The 24,055-nt window shown below is 42.4% G+C and overlaps 1 protein-coding gene across 1 annotated transcript; it reads left to right on the plus strand.

Moving 5' to 3' along the window:
- The first annotated feature begins 1,948 nt into the window (after positions 1 to 1,948).
- Positions 1,949 to 23,426, plus strand: LOC122751441 (zinc finger protein 420-like). The gene is made up of 5 exons (XM_043998497.1): positions 1,949 to 2,039; positions 2,634 to 2,760; positions 3,233 to 3,328; positions 6,997 to 8,326; positions 18,377 to 23,426. Exons 1-5 carry the CDS (start codon positions 1,956 to 1,958, stop codon positions 19,938 to 19,940), a joined length of 3,201 nt encoding a protein of 1,066 aa, XP_043854432.1. The 5' UTR covers positions 1,949 to 1,955; the 3' UTR covers positions 19,941 to 23,426.
- The last annotated feature ends 629 nt before the right edge of the window (positions 23,427 to 24,055 follow it).

Raw genomic sequence — 24,055 nt, forward strand, 5'->3', positions numbered from 1 at the left:
AGTCAGTCTCTCTGTGCCTCAGTGTCCTCATTTGTAAAATGAGGGGTTTGGACTCTACCTCCAAGGTCCCTTCCAACTCTGAATCTAGGACTCTGCAAGTCAGGGTGGCTGGGACTGTCTGGGTAGGTCTGCACTCCCAAAGTTTGTCTTGTGTTCCCCTCCTCTCTTCACTGCTCATTCACATGGCAAGGGATTCCCAGTCACTATGCTCAAGACCCCCTCCCTGCCTGCTCCCACTGGCACCTCAGGGTGCCCAAGCTGGGGCCTGCCTTCTCCTCCAGCTCCTCGCCCCCTGGCCTCGGGCTTTTCCTTCCCCACACCACTCACATCCCTGCCCAGTTGGGAGGTGCCCTTTTCCCTGCCCCTGCTCCTGGGGCCGGTCTGTTACAGCACATGCAGCCTCCACATTGCTCCTCCGAAGACCCAGTTCAGGTTGTGGCACTCCCCTACTCAGTAACCTTCACTGGCTCCCTGTCACCTCTGAGCAAAAATGGATTCCTCAGCCTGACATTTAACATTCTCCACAACCAGACCCTAACCACCCTTTCCAGACTTTTCCCCCCACATTTCTCTTCTTCACCTATAATGCATTCCAGCCAAACTGACCTCTTAGCCAAACTCCCCCATCTCTGTACCTTTGCCCAGGCTGTTACCTATGCCTTAGATACCCTATTTGTCATGTCAGCCTCTTAGAATACCTAGACATAGTGGATAGAGCCCAAGACTTCGAGTCAGGAAGACCTGGATTCAAATCCTCCATCAGACACGCACTAGTTGTGTGACCCTGGGCAAGGCACTTCATTTTCCTCAGCCTCAGTTTCCCCATCTGTATAACAGGAACACTAGCACCTACTTTACAAGGTTGTTGGGAGGTTCAGATGAGGTCAAGTCTATAAAAATGCTTTGGAAATCTTGAGGCACCATATAAATGAGCTGTTGTCCTTATTTAAAAACATTTTCGTGATATCTTTTTTTTGGGGGGGGGGGATGAGGCAATTGGGGTTAAGTGACTTGCCCAGGGTCACACAGCTAGTAAGTGTTAAGTGTCTGAGGCCAGATTTGAACTCAGGTCCTTCTGAATCCAGGGCCAGTACTCTATCTACTGTGCCACCTAGCTGCCCCCTAGTGATATCTTTTTAAAAATTTGTTATTATAAAAGATAGGGGGGGAGAAGGGGAGGAAGAACTACATTGGGTCATGAAAGGATGGGGATAGGAGTTGGCCCTGTGATTTCATTGGTATGGGGAACTCCCAAGTACAGAAACTCACTCCATTAGTGCAGGTCAGACAGAGGTAAAGTGACTTGCCCAGGGTCACACAGCCAGGAAGTGTTTGAGGTAGGATTTGAACTCAGGTCTTCCTCATTCTGGGCCCAGCTCTGTACCCACTGTGGCACTCTATAGCTTTAACCTTACAGTGTATAGATGGCCTAACCTAGCCTCTCCTGCTTCACTTTTTAAAAAATGTATTTGCTATTTATTTACATTAAATATGATTAATGAGGTATTCTTTTTCAATCTTAATAGTATTTTATTATTTTCCAGTTACATGTAAAGATAGTTTCAACATTTGGGGGTTCTTTTGTTCTTTGGTTTTTTGGGTTTTTTTGGTGAGGCAATGAGGGTTAAGTGACTTGCCCAGGGTCATACAGTGTCAAGTGGCTGAGGCCAGATTTGAACTCAGGTCCTCCTGAATCCAGGGCCTGTGCTTTATCCACTGCACCACCTAGCTGCCCTCAATATTTGTTTTTGTAAGGTTTTGAGTTCCAAATTTTCTCCCTCCCTGCTCCCCAAGACAGCAAACAATCTAATATAGGTTGTACATGTACAATCCCATTAAATGTATTGCCACGTTTGTCATGTTGTGAAAGAAGAATCAGAACAAAAGGGGGAAATCTCAAGGAAAAAAAGGTGAAAATAGTATGGTTCAATCTGCATTCACAGTTCTTTTCCTGGATGTGGAGAGCATTCTCCATCATGAGTCCTTTGGAATTGTTTTCTTCTCCCCTCCCTTTCTGCCGCTCAGCAGAAGGAGTAAGGGTAAGCTCCTGGTCACAGCGCAGTTGGTGCTGCAGCGGTTACCTTGGCCTGAGAACACCTCCCTCCCACCCCACGGCCAGCCTTCTGGCACGGAGCCTCTCTGCTGGTGCGCAGGGAGGCTGGCCCTCAAACAGTCTTGATACACACTACGCAGAGGCCTCAGAGGAAGACTCTGGAAGTCTGACCTAGTGGGAGGGTGACGTTAGCCTTGTAGATCTCCCAGGTTGCAGGTGTTCTGATCACTCACCCTTGAACAGCAAGGGGCAGGGATTGGTTGGTGCTCCCTTGGGGGGCTTAGGGAAACAGCGCCGAACTGTCCAAACACCCGAGTTCAGCTCTGTTCAGGTGCTTAATCATTTAACTCCCTGGGACTCTGTTTCGTTATCTGTAAAATTAGAGTAAAGAAAGTGGTCCTTGGGAGACGGGAGCCACTGTCTCTGTCACCATTCAGTGCCCAGTGCCCAGGGGGGCCCGAGCACCCAGAGCCCGTCCTGAGGGGTGGGAGAACCACAGGAACTGCGTCTGACCCTTCCTGGCCGTCTCTATGGCACGTGGGTCTGCCCCTGGGTGAGCGAATGCCCTCTGGTGTTGCAGGAGTCGGTGGCCTTCAAGGATGTGGCCGTGGCCTTCACCCAGGAGGAGTGGGCGCAGCTGGACCACTCTCAGAGGGAGCTGTACAAGGAGGTCATGCTGGAGAATTACAGGAACCTGCTGTCCCTGGGTGAGGGTGCTTGGCTTCAGCCCTTCCTCCTGGGCTGGGGGGGCAGGGCGGGGGGTACTTCCTCACTGACTGAGGGCGCTGGCGTGTCTCGCCTGCTCCGTGTGCAGAGTCCAGAGATGCCCATGCCCTCTGCGGCCTTCTGCTCCCTGTCCTCCCGCAGCTCCTGAGCGCCTCTTCCTCTCCTCTGTCTCTCTGAGTCAAAACTCCCCCTCCCCAAGTCCCAGGGCACATCCTCACCTGACAACGTGAAGGAGATGGATCAGTGGCCTCACTTTGCTTCTGATTCCAGACCCACTCAGCATCTCTCTCCTCCCCCCATTCTCTGGGAAGGCCTTGAAGAGCCTCCTCCAGCCATTCATGGGGTTTTGCTCTGGGGCCCTCCACGTGGCTGCCCATCCTAAAGAGACCGATGCCCAAAGGGGCTTTGGGAGCGCCCATCTCTCCTCAGCACTTTCCTGTTTTCCATGAGCAGGGTTTCCGGTTCCCAAACCAGACGTGATCTTCCAGCTGGAGCGAGGGGAAGTCCTGGGGATGCTGGAGAGAGAAGACCCAGGAGGTTCCTGTCCAGGTGAGTGAACAGCATCAGACCCTTCAGGAGGATCTTTACAGGGAGAGGCCCTTGGAGATGCTGGGCTTGGAGCTCTCGTCCACACCAGCCCAGACTGTCCTGGGAATGTCCAGAGAATGAACTCTGGGATAGACTCCCACCTCGTTTTTGACAGATCCCTTTCTTGATCTCTCTCTGTCTTTGGGCTCTTTATCAGAGGAGGCCACATGGGGGGAAATCTTCTCCCTCCTCCCCTTCCTCCCCTCCCTCCTCCCCTTCCTCCTTCCCTCCCTCTCCCTCCTCCCCTTTCTCCCCTCCCTCCTCCCCTTCCTCCTTCCTTCCCTCTCCCTCCTCCCCTTTCTCCCCTCCCTCCTCCCCTCCCTCTCCTTCCTCCCCTTCCTCCTCTCCCTCCTCCCCTCCCTCTTCCTCCTCCTCTTCTTCCCCATAAGCATTCTTCCTCTGCATTACCACCCTGATCATCCCTTACCCAGGCGTTTGATTCTTCACTAGACGCTACAAGGGCTGCAAGGAGAAGAGGAAGTGTTTGTTGCTCCCTGGTTAGATGTGAGATAGACGTTTCAAAGAGCAAACACAGCGACACTCCCCCCTCCACACAAGATTGTGATGTCTGAGTGAGGGGCACACCACTCCAGTGCTTGGAGAGTAGAGGGAGGCTCGTGAGGGCCCCCACAGCTGGGAAGGTGTAGAGAGAGTTGCCCACAGCGTGGCCGGGCCATGGCCCCACTGGGCTTTGAGCCGTGGAGAAGTGGCTCCAGGCTGCTTGTTGCAGCAGAGTTGGCACCCGATGATGTCTCAGGAAGGTTCATCTTGTGTTGGATAGTTCCCAGGGGGCTACAGGCTGAGACTGGGGCCAGTCAGAAGCCTGAAGTCTGCCCTCAGAATCGCAGCCCTCCCAGCCCCCTCCTTCCTGGATGGGTTCCTCCCCTTCTCTGCTCTCTTGGGAGGAAGCCGCAGGGTTTGAGAGCTGTCCCAGCCGTGCATTTCTGGTGGGTGTCCGATGCCGTCTCCCCCGCTGTTGTGGTGGATAAGAGTCGGGTAGTATGAGGCAAAGACGGTTGGATTGGGGCTTGTGTCGGTTGTGACTGTAAGCATATCACCCAGTGCCTCCCAGCCTCAATTCCTTCATCTGCCAAATGGGCGTGATGAATCTGATCCCTGCCTCATAGGGTTTCAATGAGGAAAGCGCTGCAGGCGGCACCACGGAGAGAGTGCTGGGCCTGGAGTCAGGCCTTGACTAGCTGCTTAACTCTGGGCAAGTCACTTCATCTCTATCTGTCTCAGATTCTTCGTCTGTAAAACTGGGGCGATAGTGCAGCCTCCCTTCCAGGGTGGGGAGAATCCAGTGAGATCACACGTAGAAAGCACTTTGCAGACCTTACCATACGATGGAAATGCCGGCCTCATCACTGTTTCTGTTCTCAATGGGGATTCAGGAATGCGGGGCCGGGTGTGCCTGGGAGTCTGACGCCTCTGAGGTTGGCGATGAGAGCCTGGAAGAGTCGTGGAGGAGGGGTCTGAAGGAAGGTCTCCAGGACCCCTGTGAAGCCTGTGGCCACTTGTTAGTTATTCGGATGGAGGACTGAATGGTCTACTTGCCACCTGCATTAAGATAAGTGGGGCGGAGACAGACAGACGCCAGCTCAGGTGCTTCCTGCGGTCACATCCCTGGGCTCATTCACCTTTCTTAGCCTTGTCTATAAAATAGGTGTGACCATACTTGGCACTAGCTGCCTCCCAGGGAGGTTGTAAGTCCTGAGTGCTGGGGGGTGGGGGGGACACAACTTGCTAATACTGTTTGATCCATAAGCACTTATTAAGTGGCTGCTGAATACCGGGATGCCAGGGCCCATGTGCGAGTGGGGAAGGTTCTTTGGGGAGATGGATGCGCACAGACACTTGTTGTTTGTCCTTCCTTCTCAGAGAGGAGCGGGACATCGGGTGCCACCATGACTTGCAGTGAATTGGATTTAAGGGAAGGAGGGCTGTGCAGTCACCAGCCTTACTCTCCTCCAGAGCCTTCTGGGTCCAGGGTCAAGTTATAGCTCAGGATGACTGGAGATGGCCCTGGATGTTTGAGGGGGTGAAGTGACTTGCCCAAGGTCACACAGCTACTAAGTGTCTGAGGTCAGAATTGAACGCAGATCCTCCCAACTTCAGTGCCAGTGCTCTATCCACTGTACCACCCAGCTGCCCAGAGGGGTTAATATAAGAGAAAGGGGCAGGGAGCAGTGGAAGGTGGAGATCAGTAAAGGAAAACCTTACTTCAGAGGCAGCACCTGGCAGGGAGCTGAGGATTCTATGAGCAAAAAGTAAGATGGGAGGTGGGGGGGGAGGCGCCTGGGGAGGGGCAGGGGGGCAGAGGTGGCATGTTGGCAGTGACCTCGAGAAGGCGGGTGAGCTGAGGCAGGCCAGGAGTGTGCCGGGAGAGGGACAAGCACCACCCCCGCTGCTCTTTGTTGGTCTCGTCTTCTTAGCAGCGAAGGATGGCCAATGCTTTGGGTTGGAACAGAGTGTGTAGATAGGCCAGATGACGGTGAGGGCCTTTGTCCAAGAAGTGGCTCCATGGATGAAAGCACAGAGCCGGTGTTTGCAGAGGGGTCAAGGTTAGCCCTTTGAGGGGGGCTCGAGTTGGAGCAGCTCTGTTGGTGTTCTTCCACGGAGCTGAAGCTTGTTGGTCCCAAGCCTGTCCCCACCCCCACCCACAGTTACCCCGGAGGGCGTATAACCTCTGTGAAGAGGGAGCACAGTGTCCTTAAAAGGAGGGAGGTCATTTCACACAGGGGGGACACCAGGGAACGGCAAGGAGGCGGTTGTTGGTCTAGACCATGGAGGGCAGAGTGAGGAAAGAGCCGTGAGGCGGGAGAGATTGGCTAGAGGCAGGAGCGGAAGGACTGAGACACCCGCGGCATCTGTGTCTAGCTCAGGCAATGGGCAACCACTGAGACACGCAGGCACAGGACTCCTCGGCCCCGTTTGCGGGACATCTGTCACCGCCGACGTTTTCTTTCTCAGGCATAAGCAGGACGCGTTTCGGGGTCATCTTGGCAGCTGATCTCTCATCCAGTGTGTGAGCGTCCCATCCTGGCTTTGGGTCTTCTGCCAAACAGAATCCGTCGTCTGACCCCTTGCTTGTGTGCCCCAATTCCTGAGACGTTAATGAATGTTTCCTCTTCCCGTGCCTGGGTGTCCATTTCATTATTTGGGGCCTGTATGCTTAAATTCATTCAGATTGATGAGGTGCTCCTCGGGCCTCTCTTCCCTCTCCATGATGTTCTTGAGGCAGCATTGTCTCAAGGAAAGAGTGCTGGAGCAGCAGTCACAAGATCTGAGTTCTAATCCTAGTTCAGCCCTCCTTCGCAGTGTGACTTTGGTGGCGCTGCTGAACTGTTCTCCGACTCAGTTTCCTCCTCTGTAAAATGGAATCATGCTTCCACGCTTCCTGTACCACAGGCATGTTGTGAGAATCCAAACCCATAATTTGTGTGAAAGCTCTTTGTAAAGCAAATCGCCCCGTGAATATGAGGGAATGGGATGTTGTCATGGCTCATTCTGCCCTTTCAAGTTGGAAGATTCTCCTTGAAGAGACAGAAGTTGGGGCTAGATGTAAATCAGTGTTCTTAGTCCCACAAGAGGAAAGAAGATACATTTACACTTTTTATTTCCTTCAGATTGGGAGACTAGGCCTGAAGCCACGGAGTCTCCTCCAAAGCCGGGCATTTCTCTGGAAGAATCATCCCAGGAGAGACTCACGGGTGACAGTCCCTGGGACTCCAGACGGGGAGGAGGAGCCAAATTAGAGAAACAGAAGAAGCAAAGGATTCCTTCCAGAGAATTAGCCATCATGTCCAAGAAAACTCCCAACAAAGGGAAAGACCATGAACATCAAATACTGGGGGGAAACTTGAGTCAGGGATCAGTGCTGTCTCTTCAGCAGAGAGCACCTTTGGGTCAGAGTCACCACGAATGTGACACAAGGGGTGTGCACATCAGGAAATATTCAGACCTAACTAAAGGTGTGGAAAGTGCCTCCAGAAATGGATGTTCTCAGCATCAGGAACACGATAAGTGCTTAAATTATCGGCCAGACCTTGCTCGGTATCGTAAAAATCGTGCCAGGGAGAAATCGTATGAATGCAGTGAATGTGGAAAGACCTTTAACTGGAGCACAGATCTTAAGAGACACCAGCATATTCACACTGGAAAGAAGCCTTATAAGTGTAATGAATGTGGGAAGGCCTTCAGCCAGAGCACAAAACTCATTGCCCATCAAAGAAATCACACTGGAGAGAAGCCCTATGAATGCAGTGAATGTGGGAAGGCCTTCATGCATCACTCATCACTCACTTACCATCAAAAACTTCATACTGGGGAGAAGCCTTTTAAGTGTAATGAATGTGACAGGTCTTTTAGCCAGAAGACAAAACTCAACTACCATCAGAGGAGTCACACTGGAGAGAGGCCTTTTAAATGTAATGAATGTGGGAAGGCCTTCAGCCAGAATGCAAAGCTTATTTATCATCAGAAAATCCATACTGGTGAAAAACCCCATAAGTGCAGTGAATGTGGCAAAGCATTCATTCATTCCTCATCCCTTACTTACCATCAGAGAATTCACAATGGAGAGAAATCTTACAAATGTAATCAGTGTGGGAAGGCCTTTGGCCGGAGCACAGATCTCATCAGGCATCAGAAAATTCATACCGGAGAGAAACCTTATAAGTGTAATGAATGTGGGAAGGCCTTCAGCCAGAGTTCATGTCTTACTGTACATAAGAGAATTCATACTGGAGAAAAACCCTATGAATGTAATCACTGTGGTCAAGCCTTCAGTTGGAATCGAGACCTTATTAGACACCAGAAAATTCATACTGGAGAGAAGCCTTATAAATGTGATGAATGTGGGAAGGCCTTTACTCGTAACTCATCCCTTACTGTGCATCAACGAATTCATACTGGAGAGAAACCGTATGAATGTAATCAGTGTGGGAAAGCCTTCAGGTGTAGCATAGATCGGATTAAACATCAAAAAGTTCATATTGGTGAGAAGCCTTATGTATGTATTCAATGTGGGAAAGCCTTCAGCTGGAGTACAGAACTTATTAGACATCAGAAAATTCATACTGGTGAAGAAGCCTCATAATGAACATGGGAATGTAATCAGCCAGAACATACACTTTCAATGTACTCTTGAATAGCTAACTAAAATTTTGTAAATTAACAAACATGGATAAACTTCCAACAAGCACTTATTCCTTGTTTACCACCAAAGTCTTCAAACTTCAGAGAAACCACTGGAACGTAATCAATGTGAGCAGACATTAGCAAATTCCTTACATTTATCCCTACTAAATTTTATCCTCTGATTTTGGAATCTGTCTTCCTGTGTTAATCTCTCCATTTTGTGTCACCTACAAATTTGGTAAGCCACCCATCTAATTTTATCTTAGACCTTGATAAAAATGTTCAATGACACCCAGACAAGCACTGATCCTTGGAGACCTCACAAGTGGACATTGATCTGTTTTACAAGTACCCTGTGGTTCTCTCCACTCAGCTCCAAATCCATCAAGTTGTCTAGCCTATATATCCATCTTCTCTCCAAGAATAGCATAAAATTATTTCCTTAATTCTTTGCTGTCTCAGTAAACTCTATAAAGCATTCTTCTAGTAAGTTTGACAAAAGAGGAAATGTATGCAATTTGATAGGCTTTGTTGGCATTCTTCGTTTCTAGATGTTAATTATTAACTATCCTTGAAATGATCTCTTCTAGAATTTTGCCAAATTTAAGGTCAATCTATAATTTTCAGACTCCATTCTCTTCCTTAAAAAGAAATAAATAGGGATATACATTCTCCAGTCCTGCAGTATTTTCCCATTAATTTCATGATTTTTTAGGTCATCAAACTTTGCTTAACTACTTCCCCTCTTAGTTGGAAAAGAAAGGCTCACTGATAAGGCAGCCTATGTCAAAAATAACTGATGTGAATGTTTAAAAAAATAACTTTTGAAGAATTAGACTATATCTACAACTATGCCCCACTAGGTAGTTCATCTGGACCAAGTCATTAAGGGCACTTGTTTCTCTCATTATTTCCTCACTTATCCAGGATATCATTTCCTTTTCTTTCGAATCAAGGTCCTTGGCAGGGAAAATGGGTCAGTGAGGAATTTAGCAGCTCTGTGTTCTCGGGTCAGTTGTGATTGTCCCATCCATTCTAGACTATGGTGTCCTATAACTTTTTTTTTTCTTTTTTTAGGTCATCCTCTTCTCTCTGATATAACTAACCCCCTTCTTCACTTTTCCTACCAACTTTAGCTCATCAAACGTTAGTCCTCCTGAAATGTCAGGATAATAACACATTGTGATGGTTGCCCTCCATTCCTTGACCTTGTTTCTGTCCTCTGCATATCCATCCTCTTGAACTCTAAGCTGCTATGCACATCCTTTCGTGCTTGGAATTTTACTCTCTCAAAAGCTAGGATGTATGTCCGACGACTGCTGCATTTTCTGTCTTTCACTTTCACAACCTCTAATCTAGAATGGTCATTTCACAAAACCCCAAGATTCTCATTTCCACCCTGTCAATCTTTTTCCTCAATGGTATGAATCAGTGCAGAAGAGAAGTTCTCCTTTGGTCCTCCCACCCCCCCTATACCTTTGATAAAGTGGACTTATCATTAAAGCAAGTCACTCAGGCATTTGCTATTCTGCACGTGACGGAGAACTCCCCTAGATAGCCAGGTAAATGAAATTTCCAATTAATTATGCCTTTTACACAAGTCTTAGACATCTCTTCTGAATTAGTTTATTTCTTCCTGTCCAGGGTCTCTTCATTCTGTAGTATACTCTCATGACAATATTGCTTATCTCTGACTTCATTCATCGCCACCTGAATGTTTTCTACCTTACTTTCCTCTTTTAATTCTCAGATTTTCTGTTTGGAGTATATCTTCATAAACAATTCTACCACATCCCTATCTTGCTTTTATTTCTCAAGTTTGTTTGTTTTTCAAATAAGTTATACCATTTCAGAGCCATAGCGTCTAGTCATGGATCTTACCCTGTTAAGTGTCTGTTATTCTGAAGAAGTCAGGTTTGCCTCTTTGGGTTGACTTTCTAATTCATCTTGCCTATTACCTATACTTCGTACATTTATGTATAGGCATCTGAGGCCATGGATTTTATTAAACTTCCTTTCTTGGATTTTATCTTTTGTGAATGTCTATATGTCCCAACTGCTATTTTTCATATATTGTAGCTATTCTTTATGTCTAGATTGGTCCATGAGCAGTTTTCTTTTTCTTCCCTTTTTCAATCTAAATTCCTTTTTATTAGATTTAGAAGACATTACGCAAATATATTCTTACCTTATTAGCATCCCTGGCCAGCAATCCACTATTACTATAGTTCAAGCCATAGTCTAAATATGTGCATCTTGAAACTAGATTTTCTAGGCATATAAAATGTCAAGCAATATACTAACATTAATAAGTATTATTGTTAATACTTATTGTTATCATTATCAGCACCAACTTCCAGGTTAACAACAACAACAAACAAACAAAACAAAAAAATCTTGCAAGTAGCCAGGAAGAAACAGCTTGTATGACAAGGGAATCCAGTCTGAATAATATTATCATTATTAACTTACATTCTTAGACAACAGAAAGATATTTCAGTTTTGTTTTCCTAAAAGACAAAAATCTATATGCAAACAATTCTTGTATCATTCATTTTCACTTTGAGAACTTGAGATGGTGCATAAGCTGTCAATGTAGAGAGGTGTGATGCAAGGAAATAGCCAGGTTTGTGTTTGGTTTTGACTGTTTCATTCTGTAGAATTTTGGATACACAAAACAGTTATTCAGGACATGTAGGAAGAATTTTAAATCATTGGGGAAGCAGGATACAAAATAATGCAGAGTGAAGAACAAGTAAATCAAAAGATTTTCAGTAATGTGGCTACACAGGAGATCACATCTAAAGTCCTGATCTCCCTCATTAGCTCAAAACAGTAAGAAAACCCTCTTATACAATTAAAGAACAACTTAAAAGATGGAAAAGAAAAGATATCTTTATCAGAAAATCACGGGGAAAAAAAGCTGAGAAGAAATGAGTGTGCAAAGCAAACAAAACATTTTTAACTAATAAAGTTAAGAATTACTATGAGGTAACAGTGTGAGGAGAGCTTCAGAAGAGACTAATTCTGTAAAAGGAATGGTTAAAACTCCAGAGAAAGTGGAATGGTTGACTATAAGAACCCCTAGGGTGGTGAAAAAAAAAACACTAAAGGAATTGAAGGATGGTATAAGGAGTTTAATGAAAGCTATTGCAATTTTTACTAACATAGAGGACACACTGAAAAAGAAAATGGAAACAAAATAGCTCAAAATTCCAGAGGTAGATGACACATTGGAGAAAAATCAAAAGACTGACATTGGAAGAACAACTGAGACAAAGTCAAGACAGCTAACCTTGAAGACAGCTTGACAAGACAATCTACAAAACATTTGTCTTCCAGAAAAGCAATACCAGAAAAGGGCTAAAGATCATATTTCAGGAAATCATAAAATTTACTCCAAAGTGTTTGACTTAGAGGGCAGAGATTAGTGGACTCCACAGGATACTTTCAAAGAAGCATCCACTCAGAAATGGAATTTCTGAGATTCAGAAATTCTGGGATAGAATATCTCTTAGTGGATAGAAAAGCGCTCACATACCAGGTACTCTAGTGTAAATCACTCAGGATTATTTATCAGCAGCAGTAATGAAAAGTAAGTTTGGAACATGAGCTACCAAAAACAAATGGGAGCAGCTAGGTGGCACAGTGGATAGAGCACTGGCCCTGGAGTCAGGAGTACCTGAGTTCAAATCTGGCCTCAGGTACTTGACACTTACTAGCTGTGTGACCCTGGGCAAGTCACTTAACCCCAATTGCCTCACTAAAAAAAAAATAAATAAATAAAAATAAAAACAAAAAACAAATGATGCTTTGAAACACAAAGTAGGTCAAACATGAGCATAATTACTGGGTTGTGGGATGGGGGATAGAGAAGGGGGAGCCAAATTTGGATTATTGTAATGACCAATCTGAGTCCCAGGGAAATAAATAATGAAACCCTCTTCCCTCATCTTGGTAGTGAGAAGGACATCTAACAGAATCAGTGATTCCAAAGCATACTTTTTGTGCTTTACAGGCAAAGTTGGACAGGGACTATTGCACGCAAATTCATTGTTTAAAAGAAAGAAAGAAAGAAAGAAAGAAAGAAAGAAAGAAAGAAAGAATATTTAAGGAGAGTTATATGGTGTCCAGTGAGAGGATACTATTATATTTTGTGAGCCCCACCTTCCTTAAGTGTTTTCCCAGGGAACCAAGAGAGCCAAGCCCAGGGATTGGGTATTCAAAAAGAAATACTCTAGAGAAAATGCATCTTTCTCTAACGTGTCTAAAAATGAGTGTATCTTGAAGGCAAGTTGCTCTCAGTCTGCTGCAATTGCCTTTGGGAGACTTGAACATTTCTGCATGAGAGACATTAGGGCCAATATGGAAAGCAGCAGGTTTTCAGTTGGTGCATCTTAACCCCATTCAATGGAAGACTCTTGTAGCTTAGTTTCAGACACTTTTGGACTTGGGGAGGTAGGGCAAGTGTTTATCAGTATTGTAGTTACCAAATAAAAGACAAGGAAGCAAGTGGAGTGCTCTCCAGAGAGAAAGAAAAGGTCCAGCCAGGAAGGGGGAGCCCAGGCTTGAAATAGAAGGAGACTGAAGAGTCTGCATGAGGTGCTCACCAGACCCAGTGCCAGGTGATACTTGGCCCTTGTTCCTCCTCTCTTTTTGTGCTGGTTACACCAGGGTTTGATCCTACATGGTGGATAGAGTACTGTCCCTGCAGTCAAGAGGACCTGAGTTCAAATATGACCTCAGACACTTACTAGCTGTGTAACCCTGAGCAAATCGCTTAACCACAATTGGCTCAAACATCCAGGGCCATCTCCAGTTGTCCTGATGTATGTCTTGCCCCTGGACCCAGAGTGGGTTGGTGACCTTGAACAGCCCCGCCTCACTTAAATCCTGCTAGTCATGACGTCACCCTGATATCATGGCCCTCTTCAAGATGGAAGGACAAACAACAGCACAATCCCACACAGTGTTACCTTCTGGTGTAAACAAGAGTCAGATGTTTGATAGAGATTGCTACAGTTTCTAGTAGATGTTTCTGCTTGGTTTCTTACCTCTAGCATAGACAAAGATTCAAATTTGGGAAATAGGATAGAAAGTTTCTAGTTCCATGCATAGACCATCCCAATTAGGGGAAAGGGTGTGCTGGTAAGTGAAAGTGGAAAGAGGAGAGGGCATGTCTAGAGCAGAGATAGTCTGTTACAAGAAGAGAGAAGCCAAAAAACTCCCAGGTTTTTAGACAATCAGAAGTGATACAAAGCAAGCAGGGATTATTGTAATAACCAATTTCATTCTCTCCCTCCTCTTGGTAGAGAAATAGGGGACTTCATAGCATCTAGTATTGTATAGATTGTCAGATTCAACCACTCTGGGGGTTGGATCTGCTTAACCTGTTATTTGTCACAAGGAAGGGCTCATTGGGGAGTGTATATCATGAAACTGATGTAAATACAAAAGGCATGAATAAAATGTATTTATGAAAAAATAGGGTGCCACATCATACATAGAGCATGATCTAAAGCACATCCTTGTCTAGGCTGGGCAAGGCAAAGTAAAGGATGTTATAGCAATAAAAGTAGACTGCAAGGACAAGGAAGGAATAGAGTACTATAATGTAACAGAGTTTAGTGGAGGAGATAATGAGACATTAAAATCAATGTTAATAGGATGAATTCTTTCATAATATTAAAATGATGGCAGAATGGATTAGAAAGTAAAAACTAACAATTTGGAATATACAAGAAACATAGTTAAAATATTCAAAAAGACTTAAAATGAAGAGTTGTACTAGAATTTATTACTCTTCAGTTCAGTCCAATAAAAACAGTTTATGGTAACCATGATTTTGGACAAGGGAACAGGAAACAAAGATGTCATAAGAGAAAGGGGAATTATATTGTGCTTAAGAGCAGTATAGATAATGAAAATTATTAATTATGTACCAATTATTCTAGCAGTTAAGTAGCTAAAGAAAAAATGAATTACAAAGGGACTTAAATAGGCAATAATTGTAAGTGATTAAAATGTATCTAACAGCCTTAGATAAGCCTGATAGAAATATTTAAAAGTATATGGTTGAGGGGCAGCTAAGTGGTGCAGTGGATAGAGCACTGGCCCTGGAGTCAGGAGGACCTGAGTTCAAATCCAGCCTCAGACACTTGACACTAGCTATGTGACCTATTTAACCCCAATTGCCTCAAAAAAGAAAAAAAAACCAAAAGTATGTAGTTGAACAAAATAATTAGAAACCTGAGATATAATAGAAGTGCATTATTGTATGAGAATTTTAAGAAGGATGCCTATTTTTCAGGATTGGATGGCACTGTGGCAAAAATTGATCACTTTTGCATGTGAGAGATTTATGAATAAATGACTGAATGTATGAAATATAAATTGCATTCTTTAAAGGCTATAATCAAATTGGGAGATGTGAATAAAAGCCCAGACTTCAGCATAGTTTAATTTTAAAAAAATTTTTTTTTTTTTTTTAGTGAGGCAATTGGGGTTAAGTGACTTGCCCAGCTAGTAAGTGTTAAGTGTCTGAGGCCAGATTTGAACTCAGGTACTCCTGACTCCAGGGCCGGTGCTCTATCCACTGCGCCACCTAGCTGCCCCACTTCAGCATAGTTTAAATAATGTTACACTAAAAATGATAAGGTCAAAGAACAAACTTTAGAAGCAGAATAATGGAAATTATAGTGGTAGTACAGTATAGATGAATTTATGTGTTGCTACTAAAATAGTCCTTAGAGGAAAATATTTTAGTCTTAATGCATTAGAAAACATGAAAAAAACTATGTCTGAATTTTCAACTGGAAAGTCAGAAAATCCCAAATAAGCATAAAAGTAGAAGTTTTGAAAACCAGAAGAGGGAAAAATGAAAATAAAAGTAATATTTTGTTTATAAACATTTTTATAAATTGTTTTTTTAAAGACCAATATAATTGACAAACTTAGTTAATTTGATCCAGAAATGAGAGAAGAAAACCAAATTAAGAAGATCAAAACTGAAAAATTAACAGGGAATGGAATGGAAATAAAGTAAATTATCAGAGCCATTCAACTAATTATGTTTCAGAAAACTGGAGAGAACACTGAATAGTCACTGAAGCTGGCCTTGAAACTGTACCTGTGGTCAAGTCTGACCTCTGACATAGTGTTTTTGTGACCTGGACTGAGTCACTAAACCTCTTAGCATGTCAGGTAACCACAAATTGTACTGAGAGGAAAGTGCTCGCCTTGTTTTCCCTAGACCAGTGAAATAACAGGACCAGAGAACAATATTCCAGAAAAAAAAAATATATATATATAAAATAGATGAAATGGTTGAATTAGTCTTAATACTAATTACTCAGGTTGTAGAGATTCTGAATAACTGGATCTCAGACATGGAAACTGAGTAAGCAGAGTCTTAGAAAAATGAATGTTGAAACTATCTTTACATGTCACTGAAAAAATAAAATACCATTAAGAAAAAATTTTTAAAAGATATTAAAAAAAATTGAGTAAGCCATAAAGTAGCTTCCAGAGGCTGCAAAAACCAAAGCAATGACCAATTAACCTCCTGGTCTAGATGGACTTACAGAAAAACGTTTGTCTCACATCTGAAAATCAAATAATCCCATTTCCATAAAACAGCAGAGAAAGGCACTTCATCGTTCTTGCTGCAGTTTCATTGTACAAATGCAGTGGTCTCCAGTTATCCATAACTTTGGACACCAGTAGAAGCCACTTGAAGACAGGGTCAGTTTTGTTTTTGTCTTTGTAACCCAGAGCCTACAATAGTGCCCACAGCAGGTGGTTTATTAATACATGTTTATCAGAGGCAACTAGATGGCGCAGTGGTTAAAGCACCGGCCCTGGAGTCAGGAGGACCTGAGTTCAAATGTGCCCTCAGACACTTGACACTTATTAGCTATGTGACCCTGGGCAAGTCACTTAACCCTCATTGCCCCACCAAAAAAGAAAAAAAAAAGTTTATCAAATCGAGAAGCTTTGTGTTCTGGGCAACACTACGTGCAAGCTATTTGTAAGCACATATGACTATTGTTCATGTATTTAAAGATGACAATGATATGTCCCCCTTTTGTGTTCTCCACTCCACTAACCTGTTATTGTTCCTGCTTTGGGTTCTTTCTCATCAGAACTTGTTTCCACATCTCTGACCTTCTCCAGCTCTCCTGGGGCAACAAGTGGTTAATCACTATCTGAAAGTGCTGAACTGCCATGACATTGGTGCTTTTGTAATTGGTTCTTCCTTTTTTTTAACCTCATTAATCAAATTCACTAAATAGCTTGCCTTCCCTTTCATAGGTATTGTTATTAAACCACTTCTGCTTGATCTGGTACTTGTACAAATGCTTTTTTGGGACTACCTTTGGTTTATACCTGTTAATATTATCTCTTTTTCATCTGTGAGCCATACCTGTCTTGAATACTCTTTGAAATCTTTTATCTAGTATATTAGCTATCTGGCTTTACCTTGTATCATCTGTGAATATCAAAAGCATGTCTTCTTTGAAGTCATTGATAACAGTCAGATAAGACCCAGGCAGGTTCATGTGGTAGTAGAGACCTTGTTCAAGGTTGGCATCAGGCCATTAATCAAAACTCTTTGGGCATTATAGCTTTAAAAGTTTTAAAGTTTCTTTTGGTATACTATATCCAAACCACTTTCTACCTTGGCATCCTTACTTGTCAAAATCTTTCATACTGTTTTGGCAGTCTGCATGTTATAACTATTTTATTCTTCTTATGCAACAGGCTAAAAAGGCCCGTCATTAGGGCCAAATAGCTAGACGTCTCATGGTTCATTTGTACCAGATCTTTTCAGTTATTTGCAAACCATCTGTTTTATAATCTATTTTTAGAAATTTATCATTTATATCTGTTGAAATCTGTTGTTGATCATTTTAAGAATTTTCTTTTTTTTAATTATGTCTCTTTAGTCTTCATGTCCCTATTCTTTGACTTTTGATTTCTTAAAGCTTAACTATCTCATCAAGCACCAGTCTTTTTAGTTCAGTGGGACATAAAACTTTTAGCTTGGATGCTTGAACTTGATTTGTCTCTCTTAATTTGATGTCTGAAAACTTTAGTCATTTAACTACACTGAACCTCAGTTTCCTCATTTATAAGGTAATAATACCTGCCCTACTTGGATCCCAGGATTGTTGTTACAATCTGATGTTGTTATAATATATATGATAGTTCTTGGAAAGTAAATAATTATAGATGAGAGATAATGTTATGTTTGAAGATTATGCCTGATTATGGAAACAGAAAATGAGACAAAGTGTAAAGCAGTTTTCTTTCTGCCAGTAAGGGGAAAAGGATATATTTGTATTTTTTATTTCCTTCAGATTGGAAGACTAGGCCTGAAACCAATGAGTCTTTTCCAAAGATGGCCATGTCTATGGATGAATCATCGCAGGAGAGAGACGCATGCGACAGCCCCTGGGAATTCAAATTGGGAGAAGGCTGGGAATGTGACGTTAAGTTAGAAACGAGGCAGGGAATACAGGAAAGGCATTCAGAGCAATTGAAAGTTACCTCCCAGAAGATTCTTCCTGAAGGGCAAAGTGATGAATGTCATAAATTTGGGAGGAGTGTCAGTCTGGAGTCATTCATTTCTCTACAACAGAAGGGTCCTGTCGGAGAGAGTCAACACAAATGTGATACTGGTGGAAATAACTTCAGGCAGTATTCAAACCTAGTTAAACATTCAGAAATCAGCTCAGGGAAGGTGTTTCCTAATTGTGATGAATGGGGGAAATGCTTCAGTTATCAGACAGACCTTATTCATTCTCATAGAAAGCCTAATGGCGAGAGAGCTTATGAAAATAATCAGTGTGAGAAAGTCATTAGCTGGGACACAGACTTCATTGGACACCCAAGGATTCACGCTGGAGAGAAGCCGTATAAGTGTAACGAATGTGGGAAGGCCTTCAGCCAGAGCACAAAACTCATTTACCATCAGAAAATTCACACTGGAGAGAAACCCCATAAATGTCATGAATGTGGTACAGCCTTCATGCATCACTCATCCCTGACTTACCATCAGAGATTTCATACTGGAGAGAAAGCTTATGAATGTAATCAGTGTGGGAAGGCCTTCAGCTGGAGCACTGATCTTATTAGACACCAGAGAATTCACACTGGAGAGAAACCATATAAATGTAATGAATGTGGGAAGGCCTTTATCCAGAATACAAAGCTCATTTATCATCAGAAAATTCATACTGGAGAGAAGCCCCATAAATGTAATGAATGTGGTACAGCCTTCATCCATCACTCATCTCTTACCTACCACCAGAGAGTTCACACTGGAGAGAAACCATATGAATGTAATCAATGTGGGAAGGCCTTCAGGCGCAGCACAGACCTGATTAGACATCAGAAAATTCATACTGGAGAGAAGCCTTATAAATGTAATATATGTGGGAAGGATTTCACTCAGAGCTCATCTCTTACTGTACATCAGAGAATTCATACTGGAGAAAAACCGTATGAATGTAATGAATGTGGCAAGGCTTTCAGTGAACACTCATCTCTTATTTGCCATCAGAGAATCCATACTGGAGAGAAATCTTATGAATGCAATCAGTGTGGAAAGGCCTTCAGGCAGAGTGCAAACCTTACTGTACATCAGAGAATTCATACTGGAGAGAAACCTCATGAATGTAACGAATGTGGAAAAACCTTCATACAACACTCATCTCTTATTTATCATCAGAGAATTCATACAGGAGAGAAATCTTATGAATGCAGTGAATGTGGAAAGGCCTTCAGACGAAGCACTGACCTTATTAGACATCAAAAAATTCATACTGGAGAGAAGCCTTATAAATGTCATGAATGTGGGAAGGCCTTCATCCGGAGTTCCTCCCTTTCTGTACATCAGAGAATTCATACTGGAGAGAAACCTTATGAATGTAGTCACTGTGGACAGGCCTTCAGCTGGAGTAGGGATCTTATCAGGCATCAGAATATCCATACTGGAGAGAAGCCATTTAAATGTAATGACTGTGGGAAAGCCTTCACTAGGAGCTCTTCTCTTACTGTACATCAGAGAAATCACACTGGAGAGAAACCTTATGAATGTAATCAGTGTGGGAAGGGCTTCAGCAGGAGCACAGAACTTATTAGACACCAGAAAATCCATACTGGAGAGAAGCCTTATAAATGTAATCAATGTGGAAAGGCCTTCAGCTGGAGCACAGACCTTATAAGACATCAGAAAATCCATACTGGAGAGAAGCCTTATAAATGTAATGAATTCAATCCAATTCAGTTTAATGAACATTTTTTAGCCTACTTTATGCAAGGCACTATGCTAGACACTGGGGATGCAAAAACAGAAATTATGCAATCCCTGACCTCTCCAAGCTTACATTCTATTGGGAGGAACAGTATGTACGCAGATAACTAAATACAGTGTAATTTCTGAGGCTGGAAGCAAATCTAACCACTGAAAAGATCAGAAAAGACCTCCTATGGGATGTAGTCCTTGAGCTGAGCTTTTAAGGGAGCTAGGCCTTTCAAGAGGAAATCAGTGAGGAGAGAGAGCTTGCCAGTCAGAGAAACAGAAAATTGAAGGTTGTGAATTTGGAAAGGTCTGCACAGCATAAATCTTGCTGCACATGACAAAATTCAGAGTTGTGTGAAACTCCAATAATCGATACTCCTTCCTTGTTTACCTTCAAAGAATTCATCTGAGAGTAGTTTCATGATTTTGCTGATTGTGGAAAAGCCCTTCCCCTTTTAATTTTCAATTGAACAAACACTTGTTAAATATATACTGTTTATGCACCAAACTTTATCCTATAGGCTGGAGTTATAAGGGAAATTATCTGTTCCTGCCCCTCAGGCAGCTTACCTTCTACGAGGGAAGGGCCTCTACAGGTAGATAAGGAAGGAGACACAAAAGATACACAAACTAGTTTGAAGATGGAAAGAAAGCTATTTGTGGAGGGAATCTGGAAAGGCTTCTCAGAGAAAGTGGTGCATGTACCATACTTTGAAAGAAGCTAAGAATTCTTTAAGAGGGAGTAAGGATAGAGTACATTCTAGATGGAGGGACTCCACTTGTGCCAAGGCATGCAGTCAGAACAGAGAACATCATACATGGACAACACATTGCAGGCCAGTCTGTCTGGGATGGAGTGAGTATGTGTGATGGTGAGCATAAAATAAGATTTGAAAGGTAGGTGGGAGCCATATTGGAGAGTTCCCAGTGCTAGATTGAGGATTCTCCTTTAGAGAATCATGGATAGTATTACAGTGATTATTCAAATATACAAACCTTGTAATAATGGAAAGACTCATATTGAGAGAAGCAGTGCTCTATAGTGGACCAGATTCAAGAAGACCTGAGTTCATATCCTGCCCCTGATGCTTTCTAAATGTGGGTACCATTAGCAAAGCCATTAAGCTTCCAGAACCTTATTTTCCTCATCTGTAAATTGTGTTTAATAACCCCAGTAGTGCCCACATCTCATGGGGTGTTGTGAGGCTCTAAGAGATCATGTCTGGAAGGAACTTTTGCAAAATGTAAAGCATGATATAAACATTTGTTAATACCATCCATAGGAAAAATACAGTTAATGTTCCTCATGACATAGCCACACACAATTCTGTTTCTACACACCTAGGGAAATACACAAGGGGAAAAAATATTTCACATGTGACAGGCAGTAGAATTTTTTTTTTGGTTGAAGTCATATTTTCAACAATCTACCAAACATTATGTTCCAGATTTTCTTTTGCACTCATAACAAGTCTAAAATGGTCCTTTAAATATCTGATTAGATCTACCCAATCTCTTCCAAGTCTCTGTGCCAATCTGGATCCAAAAGTCTTCAGACCTTCCATCCCCAAATGAGAATAGGAAAAGGCTTTAGTTTCTCCATGATCTGTGTCCATTAAGAGCCAGTCATCCCAAACCTGGGATACTATATCATTTAATAAGCCAGCCATTTCACTCCGAACCTCAAAGAGGATTCCATCCCTAGTGTGGGATAAAGTATATAATCTCAATGATAAATTTAAACCATTTTCATGAACAAAATAGAATAAGAGAAGCTATAGAATGGAAAACCATCTTTCTCAAACATCAAGTATAGGGCCATTCTCCAGTTGTTAAGTGGGCAAAGGAATTAAATGTATAAGACTATCACCAAAACAAATGGGAAGATGTTCTGCTAATACGACTAATCAAAATGCAAATTAACTAATCTCTGAAATTTGATCTCACACGCAGAAAACTGTCAGGTACAAAAATTGTCCTTGTGGGAAATCAGGCACACTGAGTACACCGTTGTTGGTGGTAGGAATTGTTACTGCTGGTCAGGAAAATAATTTGCTTTATTTCAGACAAGTTACTAAATTGCTTATTCTCTCTGACCCCAGTGAGCCCATTGCTATGAAGAAGGGAAGGTCCCATATGTAACAAAATAATCAGAAGCAACATTTTGTGGTAGCAAAAAAAAAAAAAAAGAAAGAAAAAAGAAACCGTGGAAACAAAAGGGTTATCAGTTGGGGACATGACTGAACACACTATAGAATATTGATTTAATGGAATATGACAGTATTGTAAAAAAAAAAATGGCAAATGGGAATAATTCTGAGAAGCTTAGGAAGATGAGTGAAATTATATAGAGTGAAGAAAGCAGAAATATACATAGTGACTACAATTCTCTTAAGTGAAACACAAAATGGCTATTGAATTCATGAAAGTATCAATGTTGATCCCAAATTTAGATAAAGAAACACTCCCTCCACTTAGTGGAGAAGGCTGTGGACTGTGGATCCCAAGTGGGGCATATACATAACATAAAGTTACTATATTTGGCCTGTTTCATTGGAGAATTTTCTTTATTATAAGGAAGGGTGTGGGGGTGCTTGCACATGTGTGGAGCATTTATTGAGAAATGATTGTTATAAAAATATAGAGATGTCAAGATTTGGGGGGGGCGGGGCAGTTGGGGTTAAGTGACTTGCCCAGGGTCACACAGCTAGTAAGTGTTAAGTGTCTGAGGTCGGATTTGAACTCAGGTACTCCTGAATCCAGGGCCGGTGCTCTATCCACTGCACCATCTAGCTGCCCAAGAAAACTTTTAAAATTCAACAAAAATCATTAGAAAAGGTAGAGGAATTATGGGTGTAGGAAGGGAAAAAATTAAGAAGATAAAAAAGTAAAAAGAAAAAAAACACCAACCCTGAAACTAATGTTTATCTGTATTAATAAATATGAGAACTTAAATACATCAACATCTACATGTATGGAAAATGTACAAACTGACCAAACAAGAAGTGGCTAATGACAGATTAGTCTCAGAAGGAAAAATGAGATTATTAATCTCCCCCATATAAAGGTACCAGAACTGACCAGAAGTGAATTTTTTTTTTCTAGAGAGAATTAATATTATGAGGAGAGAAGTGAATTCTTTTAGACTTTTAAAGAATGTCAGTATTTTCTAAAGCCACAAGAAAATTCATGTGGGGTGGGGGGGAATCAATAAGAAACATGATGGAGAACTTGCTCTCCTAAATTTTAAAACGTTATATGGAAATCACAGAAATAAAAATTGTAAAAAAGATAATGTAGGAGTAGGGAGTAGTTAGTTGTGCTGAAGGGACCCTCCAGAGTTCAGAAATCAGTTGCAGCCCCTCAGCTCTCTGTTGCCTCTTGCTCTCACTATGGCCTATGGCTGCATTTTTTTTTTTAAGTCAAGGACGGTCACAGAAAAGCTATATATAGGGACTGAAAAGAAGTTGCAAGAGCATAAAAAACAAATAAATTGTCAATATTTTATTACTGTTTATATGGTGTTTTGCTTTTTTAAATTGAAATGTAAATAGTTTGGATTTTACAGTTTCATTTTGAGATCAATTCTGTAACATTTGCCTGTTTGTTTTTCTTGAGTGTTGTTTAAAATAAACTATTTTTTAAAAAAATATATCACTAAATCTATGTTGTATCAGTCTGAGTACTCCCTCACCATGGAGATCACAGTCCTTTCCCTGAAGGAGATGAATTCATGAGTTGCTGTGGCCAAAACAAAGAAACTTGCCTCCTGGTCAGTCTTCTTGCAGTGAGCCTCTCCCTCCTTTACCATACCCTGCATATAGTAGGTACTAAGTAAATATTGGGGGTGGGGGGAGGGAAGATCAGCATTTCATATAGGCCTACTGTGTGTCAGGCACAGTGGTGAGCTCTTTATAAATATTTCATTTGATACAACAACAAGAATTACCTGCTCCTATAGTTAAGGAAAGTGAAGCAAATAAATGACTTGCCCAGGGTCACACAACTAATAAGTGTCTGAGGCTGAATTTAAGCCCAGATCTTCCTGATTCCAGGCCCAGGGCTCTATCTACTGGGCCCTCCACCTATCTGCCCCAACTAGTAAAGCAGCCTGAGCCTCAAGTGATAGGCATACCATTGTTGGACTAGTAACTGAAGCCTTCCCAGTTTCATGGAATTTTGAGAGCTTAGAGACTTCATTAGTTTAAGCATTAAAATCCTAGACACACTTTTCCCTC

This window comes from Dromiciops gliroides, chromosome 3 (assembly GCF_019393635.1).
Source record: "Dromiciops gliroides isolate mDroGli1 chromosome 3, mDroGli1.pri, whole genome shotgun sequence".
NCBI lineage: Eukaryota > Metazoa > Chordata > Mammalia > Microbiotheria > Microbiotheriidae > Dromiciops > Dromiciops gliroides.